Source organism: Ochotona princeps, chromosome 27, assembly GCF_030435755.1.
Source record: "Ochotona princeps isolate mOchPri1 chromosome 27, mOchPri1.hap1, whole genome shotgun sequence".
NCBI lineage: Eukaryota > Metazoa > Chordata > Mammalia > Lagomorpha > Ochotonidae > Ochotona > Ochotona princeps.
Genome location: NC_080858.1, coordinates 22,324,025 through 22,333,609, shown reverse-complemented (window position 1 = coordinate 22,333,609; position 9,585 = coordinate 22,324,025). Strand labels below are relative to the sequence as shown.

At 54.1% G+C, this 9,585-nt stretch overlaps 1 protein-coding gene across 1 annotated transcript in view; it reads right to left on the bottom strand.

The window, feature by feature from the left end:
- Positions 1-540: 540 nt before the first annotated feature.
- Positions 541-9,585, bottom strand: part of CLSTN3 (calsyntenin 3) — a 28,413-nt gene continuing 19,368 nt past the window's right edge. The window contains exons 15-18 of the mRNA XM_004596406.2: positions 8,556-8,701; positions 8,216-8,351; positions 1,209-1,411; positions 541-968 (exon numbers count right to left, since the gene is read on the bottom strand). Of these exons, the coding sequence (XP_004596463.2) occupies positions 828-968; positions 1,209-1,411; positions 8,216-8,351; positions 8,556-8,701 (626 nt within the window). The 3' untranslated portion in view covers positions 541-827. The remainder of the gene's footprint in view (positions 969-1,208; positions 1,412-8,215; positions 8,352-8,555; positions 8,702-9,585) is intronic.

Here is a 9,585-nt window from a genome sequence, read left to right as displayed (position 1 = left end):
TTTCGTTTTTTCCTTGTTGTTTTATTTGAAAACCCCAGGGTGTGTCCCTTCCCCCACACACCCATCCCCCTCCGCTCCCCTAGGACATGACAATGCCACGCGCACACACACACACACACACAAAGGTTGTGAGCTGCACTCGGGAACACAGGGGCTGCGCTCACGACAACATTGAAAAAATATACATTATATATAATAGCCCCCAAGGGCCCTCTCCCCCCCACCCCCACAGCCCAGCCACGGCCAGGCCATGCAAGGAAGGGACGGGGCCACACGGGCTCAGGACTGTCAGGGCAGGACAGGAAAAGGGACCAGAAAGGAAGGCAAACGGGAAATGAGGGAAGCAGGGACCACCCTCCCCCATACTGAAATGGAAGGGGAGGCAAGAGGATCCAGACATGGGCCAGGTCCAGCCGAGGGAACCTGGGGGAGGCTCCAGCAGGGACAGGAGGGATGAGCACAGGGGACAGAGAGGGAAACTGCTTCCACCCACCCTGGCCTCAGCCACCATGCCTACTGAAGCCCCCAAGACTGGGCATGGCCAGAAACAGGGGTGGGCTAAGGAGACAGCTGCCATGGGCAAGCAGGTGACAGCCCACCCAGGGGGCCACAGGGGAAACAGAGCTCAGAGGTGAGGCAGGGTGGAAGGTCAGGAGTGGGCGGTGCAGGGCAGGCAGCAGCAGGGGGCTCTCCAGGAGTCTGAGATGTGAGAGTGGCAGGATCCACGTGGTTGCCGCCCTCTCGGCCCCTCTGCTCTGCCAACGCCCCAGTCCCTCCGTCCAGGGAGGTCTGCTGCCCCAGGGCAGAGTCCTCTCTCTGGCTGGGCCTCAGTAGCGGTGCGGGGGGCTCACTATGATGCGTCTCTCGTCACTGCTGGGCGAGTCGGCCACCTCCGAGTCACTGCTGTCCTCGTCCTCCTGCTGCCCGCCGGGAGCCCCCGCCACACAGGCCTGCCGGTTCTGGTAGGACTGCATGGGAGTAGGACCAGAGAAGCTGTGCATCATTGCCCTGCCCCATGGCTTCTCCTTTGGGGCCACCTCCACGCCCACCCCCAGCCCCTGCAAACCTCTCCGTCTACCTCCCACCCCTGCATAAACTCTCTTCTCCCAGCTCCCCAGGGCTCTACTCCGACCCTGGCCTTGCAGACAGCTGGGACGGTGCCTGTCCCAGACACGCTGAACTCTGCAGTTGCCCCGAGGGGTGCTCACCTCCATGGGGTTTACGATGATGGTGAGGGCCGAGTCATCCCAGAAGAGGTCGGGGTCCTTAGGGTCACTGGAGGTCCCCGGGGGCCCAGCAGCCCCCGATACACGGCGATGCAGGGAGTGGATGCGGACCAGGCCCAGGATAACCATGAGCACCAAGAAGCCCACACACACCACAATGATGAGGGTCGCGGCGCTCGGGACCACTGTGGGGAGAGAGAGATTATGGGACTGGAGGCAGGGAACAAGAGGACGAAGGTGCCTAGGTGTTCCCAGGGTCGCAGCCGTGAGCAGCCCTAATCTCAGCCAACAGAGGACAAGGACTGAATGTGTCACATCCAGGGCTATTATGCCTGCACTTTTCCCAGGGACCGCTTGGCAGGGGATAGGGGCACGCAGTGTCCGGTGGGGGAAGGAGAGGGCAGAGCAGGGGAGGAACTGGCTGGGGCAGGCTCGACGGACAAGGAGCAGCCCTTTTACTTACCATCTGTCCTGGGCTGCCGCCTCCTCCTCCTGGGCATCTGGGGCTCCTCCTGAGTTTCCCCCATGTCATCCCACCTTGGGGCCCTCCCAGGCCTCCAGCCCAGCAGCCTCCATCTGAGGCCCAGGTTCAGGGGGACAGAGACCCTGAAGGGCCATGGCAAACGGTCGGATTCGTGCACTCTCACGCGGACCTCCGAGCTGACGGTGGCAAAGCAGATGTGCAGGCACAGACACGCGCCCAGGAAAAGCACACGGGCGCACAGCTGGACACAGGTGGCCACACCCCACACCCGAGCCAGGCCTCTGCCAGCCCACACGGCCGCCCGCACCAGATACCGGGCAGCCTGCTCACATGGTGGGAGGAAGGGAGGGCGCCTGAGGGTCTCCAGTAAGGCACAGAGCAGCCTCACGTGCAGGCTCACCCAGCTCCCCCCAACCTGGGCAGCCCAGGCAAAGCCCTGAAGGACGATATAAACGGTACAGACATGAGCAGTGAGAACCAGGGAGTTGGCAGCCGTGAGCCCAGCCCTGCACCCAACCTGCGCATACACACGCAGCACTCGGAGAGGCCCCAGGAGGCACAGCGAGAGAGCCCACAGCCCCAGCGACAGCAGGTGATCCCACAGAAGCACGCCCAGGCCCAGGGCCCTGGCAGGCAGCCGGGTCACTACACCCCACATGAGAGCCAAGCCCTACTCACCACTGGGCAGTGCTGTTACTGAGGCGCTAATCCATGTGTATGTACCCTTCACATACACTCAGCAGTTACACGCACACACGCACACACCCATCCCAGGCCAGCCTGAGACACGCATGCCACATAGCAGAAAGGAGAGAAGCAGACAGCACAGTGCCCCCCCCAAAACAAAACCCTGCTAAAGGCCCCCTTCTCACCAGCAGCCAGCACACTCACACTGCCACCCGTTCCACAGCCAGTCGACCAGGTGTGCAGAAAGCACCCTGTCCCGCAAGCCTGCCAGCCACACAGACTCCCTGAAGCCACCCTAGGATGGCTCTCTGCCCACTCAGTCTCCGTCCTAACCCGACCGCTGGCCCACTTGAGGACATTGGCCAATCAGACCTGACTGTGTGGGAGCAGTTCAGGGAGGCTCCCCAGGCACCAACCCAGCTAAGCTTGACCTCGCCAGCATTTCTCAACTGTCCAGGGATAGAGGAGGCTGGGAGGACTCCGAGCTGTCTCTTCTGCCCATCTGCAGGAAAAAGTCCCTTTCCGGTCTCTGTGGCCATGGTAAGAGCCAGGGGAGGGTGACCATGCCAGTGCCTGGTCCCTGTGGCCAAGCCTTGGTTCTGGAAGGATCAACTCCACCCCCTAGAATGAAGGTCACCACAGGGTAAACTTGCTCTCTGCACACAGCCACAAGGAGCCACACAGTCTCCAGTTGGTGCCTTCATGAAATGCATTTGTCCCTGTTGAGTCCCCGGCCCAGTGAGGAAAATGACAGATTGAAACAGCCACAGAAGGCACATAGCACCTGCCGACTAAGTACAGACGTGGCGAATGAGGCCAGGGGAGAGCTGGGAAGGTTTCTGAATTGGCTCCGTATAAAAACCACCGAGAGGAGAAGCAGTACAGCCAGCTGTCTGGGTTAGGCTTGGCAGTCAATGCTGCCCCTGAGTGTCTTCCGCAGCCAGTGTGCAGGGGGATCTTAGCATGTGAGGCGTGAGGTGCTAAGGTTACACCTGCTGGCCACAGCCCCATGTGACACTTGGCAGCCACTTCCACTCCCAGTCCCAGGGCTTCTCCTGAAAAACCAGCTGGCTATTCTAGTTTTCCTTCGCCAAAATTCTGGCCCACCCTCTGGACAGCACAGTATCCTACAGTATTCTTTTTCTTTTTTAGAGACCTATTTATTTTTATTCCAAAGTCAGATATACAGAGAGGAGCAGAGACAGAGAAGAAGCTCCTCCGTCTGCTGATCTACTCCCAAAGCGTCCGCAAGCTGAATCAATCCGAAGCCAGGAGCCAAGAGCCTCCTCCAGGTCTCCCACGTGGGTGCAGGGTGCCAAGGCTTTGGACCGTCCTCAACTGCCTTCCCAGGCCACAGCAGGGAGCTGGATGAGAAATGGGGCCATCGGGACTAGAACTGGTGCCCATATGGGATCCTGGCACATTCAATGTCAGGACTTAAGCCGCTAGGCCCTACCTTACAGCATTTTAAGAACTGTCCCCAACCCCACCCTGGCTTCCACTTATATCTTCCTTTTTTTTTTTTTTCATTTTCTCTTCCACTTAACTTCCAAATTTTCTTTTTCCAATGCTATTGCTTTGTGGTCTTTCTGTAAAGCTGCAAATAGTTGTAGGAAACATCATCATAAAACGCTGGTTCACGCAGAGATGCCTGGCTGCCACCCCCAGACAGGCTGATTCCATTGCTGTGGGTGTCACTTAGACACCAAGGGTTTATGACGGCCTATACCAACATTTGGGATGATGAGATAAATAATGTCTTCACCAACTTGTCTCTCCCTTCTCAATCTTAGTCTCCCTCAACATAAACATCGGCAGGCACCCACTCAACTCCAGTCTCCCCGTCTCAGGGTGGGTGTTGTGAAACAGCACAGAAGGCTGTCACCTGCAGTGCCAGCACCCCGCATGCGCACCAGCTCCAGATGCAATCCAGCTCCCTGCCAATGCACTTGGGAGAGCAGCAGCAGCAGATGGCCCAAGTGCTTGGGACCCTGCACCAATGTGGAAGACCCAGAAGAAGCTCCAGACTCCTTGTTTCGGTGCAGTGCAACTCCAACCTGGCTCTGTCTGCGTGTGCCTCTTCCTTTCTCTGTGTTAACTCTGGCTTTCAAATAAATAAAATATCTAAAAAATATTTTTTTTTCTAAAGTCTAACTCACTGTCACACCCATCCCTAGCTCTTCCCATCACAGCAGTCTCTGGTCTCTGCACTTGGAAGCTACAGGGCAGTGAACCAGAGACCCCAGGAGGACACGCTTCTCTGCCTGCTTCTGTGGGCTCAGAGCCGTGTGGCCTTGTGCCTTCTCATCCTGCAACTCAGCTCTGAGTCAGGAGGTCAAGGGCGAGAACACCAAGAACACCGCAGTCAAGAAAGGAGTCAACTTTCACGAAGTGGATCACCTGTTGCGCTCTGGTGAAGTTCATCAACAACGCCCTGACTTGGAGCCTGAGCTGGGGGGCGGGGCTTCCCCGTGGGGAGGCGGAGCCGGCGGCAGCTCTGGACAGGGTGGGTGAGTCCTGGGCAGCACTGCCCGCAAAGGCGCAAAGGCGCTGGACGCTGAGGGGTGGCGGGAGCGCTGAGACAACTGAAACAAGGCAGGGCCTCCTCACCGGGACTTCAAACCAGAGACAAGCAAGGACCACGGAGCCCAGCGGCACCTAGATCTGCTTGGAGGCGCATCTGACGGGACACAGCATCCAACCCAGGAGAGGCTAAGCGGCAATGACTGCCAGGGAGAGGAAGGGAGAAAAGAGCTCAAGACTCAGAGGAAGAGGAGGAGGCGGCAAAGGAAAGGGAGGGGAAGGAGGGGAAGGAGGGGAGGGGGGAGGGGAAGGAGGGGAGGGGGGAGGGGGAGGGGAAGGAGGAGGAAAAAAAAAGTCACCTCCAACCGTAAATTTAAAACAACAGCAACAACAAACAAAACAGGCTTGGGGCTGGCCTTGGGACACCACACCCCTATCCTGGTTTGAGTTCCAGCAACTGCGCTTCTGATGTAGCTCCCTGCTCACGCCCACCCTAGGAGGCAGCAGTGAAGGTTCAACGACGTGGCTCCCTACCACCCAAACGCGAGACCTGGACTCAGTTCCCAGCTCTCTGCACACACTTGGGTAGTGAAACAGCAGGTGGAAGATCTTTGCCCAACTCTTTCTCTCAATCTCTCTTTTTTTCAAATAAAATTAAAATGAATAAATAATAATGTGAAAAGAAAAACAGGTCTAGTTGACTAGCCTGTCTCTTTGGACTAAATATTATGTGATGTTTTTCTTTTTTTAAGATTAATTTTTTGGACCCAGCACAATAGCGTAATGGTTAAGTCCTCGCCTTGAACACGCCGGGATCCCATATGGGCGCCAGTTCTAGTCCTGGAGGTTCCACTTCCCATCCGGCTCCCTGCTTGTGGCCTGGGAAGGCAGTTGAGGACGGTCCAAAGCCTTGGGACCCTGCACCCGCGTGGGAGACCCAGAAGAGCTTCTGGCTCCTGGATTCGGATCAGCACAGCACCAGTCGTTGCAATCACTTGGGAAGTGAATCAACAGACGGAATATATTTCTCTCTGTCTCTCCTCCTCTCTGTATATCTGCCTTTGCAATAAAAATAAATCTTAAAAAAAAAAAAAAAGGCTGTTGCACTTGTGTTTAGAGAGCAAGAGTGAGAGGAGTTGGGCCCAGGGAGGAGGACACACAGATGGGGCAGGCAGTGAGATGAGCCTGGGATTTCTGCCAGAGCAACTCCAGTGTGGTGAGGCTAATTTAAACACAAGAGGTCATCCAACCCAGGGGTTACGGAGGACCAGGGTAAGGGCACGGGATCTGGCATCACACTGCCTGGATCTGCATCCTGGCTCCAGGCCTTCCTAGCTGTGCTCCTGAGCTCATACGCCTCCATGCCATGCCTCGTGGGTAAGCGCCAAGCAAGCTAAGGCCTGCAGAGCCTGAGGTGGCACAGCTCGGTGCCCAGCTTGGGAGAACTGCCATTGCTCTGGATGACCAGCCCGTGGGTGGACACTGGGGCCATGCTCCCACAGTATGGACCCTAAACGTCTTCCAGAAAAGTACTCACAGAACCCCACGGGGATCTAGACATACATGCTTTTGGCCTTTTCCAATGATGACCAATGTCCGGGCTTTGAGAGCAGGCTCAGTGTTTCAAGTTGCAAATGATCTCTAGAGCCAAGTCTAACGAAAGTGGATGAGGAAGTTGGGTAACACTGACCTGAGCCAAGCGCCAGGTGTGGCGAGAAAGTTTCAAAAATAAATACCTCCTCAGTTGGCTTCAAGAACAATTTAAAAAACGATTCCAAGAATCACTCCCAGCAGTATCAGCATCATCTTTTAAGGTTTTTTTTTTTAAATAATGTGGAGGACTTATTTTATAATATCAAGTGTAACTAACAGGCTACAAGACAGTATGAGCTCAACTTTATACAAAGAAAAAATAGGAATAGAAAAATGATAGGAACTTATGGAACTTATGCTAAATTAATGAAGCTCTGTGGTAGGAGTATGGCTGGATTTCTTTCCTAATACTTGCAGATTCTACTTTTGCTACAATTCAGCAGCTCAGATTAGAAAAAACAAAAGTTACAGAGCTGGCAATGCATTGCAACAGGTTAAGCCACCAGCTACGATGCTGGCATTCTGCACTGGAGCAATGGTTCAAGTCCCAGCTGCTCCCCCTTCCAACCCAGCTCCCTGTTCATGCACCTGGGAAAGCAGCAGAAGATGGTCTGAGTATTTGGATGTCTGCCACTCACACAGAACACCCAGATGAAATTCCAGCCTCCTGGCTTCAACCTGACCCCGCTTCAGCCATTGCAGTTATTTGGGGAGTAGACCAGTAGATGAAAATTCTCTTCTGTCTCTCCCTCCCCTGTCACTCTTAGATTTTTTTTAATTTAAAAGACAAAGGAATAAATAAAATTGCAAACCTGAGCAATGACCCTGGCTAGGGAACAAGGCTGCCTCGAAGCACAGCACTGGCCCTAGATGGAATCCTCCACATATTTTGTTACAGGAATATCCACCACACATGGCACATGTTATCCTGACACAGGATAAGGTGAGCTGGAGGTTACAAACCATGTCATTCTGTCCTGTCTGCTTGTCAGAACAACTCCATTCCCAAGATGCTCTGTTTTCATCCAAGACTTGGGGAAGGGAGCCCATGTGCACAGGTGTATGAAGCTCTGTTTGGAGGTGTCATGGCCTCCCAGGTGACTGCCCCAGCTCACAGAAGCAGGTGCTCAGAGACAAGGCCAGGAAGGTACTGAGAGCGCCCCCCTCTCTGCTTCCCTTTCTCCACATCACTCTCCACTCCATCTATGCCCCATGTGTGTTTCCTTAGCATCTGAGAATCAACTTTATCATGTTGTGCACTGTATATATGCCTATGCTTAAAGTGCATTTTAAGCAAAAGGCAAGGACCTGGATTAAAATGAAACCCCGCTGTTCCCACGTCAACAGTACCAAACCTGTCCTTGAAAATGGAGCGTATCTACCCCAGAAGTCTTTACATCCTAAGCAGCATCCTTGGGCAATTCTAAAACACAGCAGGTGCTTAACACATGCTCAGTAACATCAGGACAGAAGAGCCCACATCCAGGGCAGATGTGAAGTTGCTGGGGGGAGGGAAGATCAGGCATAACAGACAGCTAAACCCCACACAGCCTTGGTGATTGCAGACCTGAGTGTCCCTGGAAGGGAGTATCAACCCCCCAGAGGAAAGAAGATATTGATCCACAGCTGTCAACTAAGGCAAGTCTCCACTGCACCCAGACCCTCACTGTCACCACCTACAGGTCCACTCAGCCTTACTTACTGGAGTTCCGGTGGGCGCTGGCCAGGCTGTGTCCAGCCATCTCAGGGGGAGGCTGGTGGCCACGGTGCAGGAACTGCTGGGAGCTGAGCACATGGCTGGGGTGGGCCACCCGATTCATGCTATGCAGGACGTTGACCTGGGCAGAGGGAATGCTCTGTGGACACACGCACCTTCCCCAGTTCCCCCCACCCTCACCTCTCGAGAGCCTAGCAGCTTTCCTCCTCCCAGGGCCAGGTCTTGGGAGTCCCCCTGCAGCAGCATCTGTTCCCACCAGTTATTAGGTTGAGTATCTTGGCCTCTGGCCAAAGATGGGTCACCATGGAAGGAAACAGACTGGTACCTCTACGATGAACTCATTGCTGGAATAGCGGCCATTCATTTCTGAGCAGGAAAGCCGGAACTTCCTGGCGTAGAGGGCAGCTCCATGCCGCAGCCGGTAGCGGACCTGCCTGAGGATCTCTTCATACACAGTGATGCTCTCCACCCCTGCGGGAGGCGAGGCACCTCAGCACAGGACCCTCCCCACCTCCGGGCCCCTCCAACGGACCAGGCCATACGGTGGGGTAGTCAGCCCCTTCCCTGACCAGGGCTGGAAGCGGAGCTCCCCTCCACAGCCCAGCCATGCTTTGAGATGGGCATAGAGGCATATGGTTCTGCTTGCTGCTCCTCCTTCCTCTAATAGCTTTTGTGGCTTGCAGGTAGAAATGGAAGGATAAGACATTGTGCCAGGAAGAAGGGAGGAACAGAGCCTCAGGGATTTCCTGTTACCAGGGGGAAGCAAACAAAAAGCTGGAAGCAGAGCTGGATCAGGCCAAAAAAAAGTATTCAAGAATTGAAAGACACTATTAAGAGGCCAAATCTAAGAGTTATGGGATTGCCAGAAGGTGCAGAAAGAGAAGCTGAGTTTGCAAATGTATTTAATGAAATAATAAAGGAAAATTTCCCTAATCTAGAGGAAGAATTGGGAAACAAGTTCCAGAAGGGGCACAGAACTCCCAACAGGCTTGACTAAAAGCGATCTTCACCACGACATATGATCATCAAGCTCTCTTCAATTGAACATGAGGAAAAGATCCTTAAATGTGCACGTGAAAAAAATCAATTGACATATAAAGGAATGCCAATTAAGCTCACAGGAGGTCTCTCACAGGAAACTCTACAGGCAAGAAGAGAATGGAGTGACATATTCCAGATTTTAAAAGAAAAAAATTGTCGGCCTAGGGATAACATATCCAGCAAAGCTTTCTTTCGTCTTTGAAAATGAAATAAAATTCTTCCACAGTAAAGAAAAGCTAAAAGAATTTGCCTCTTCCAAACCTGCCCTACAAATGATACTTCAAGAAGTTCTCTTGGCAGAGAAGAGGAATAGC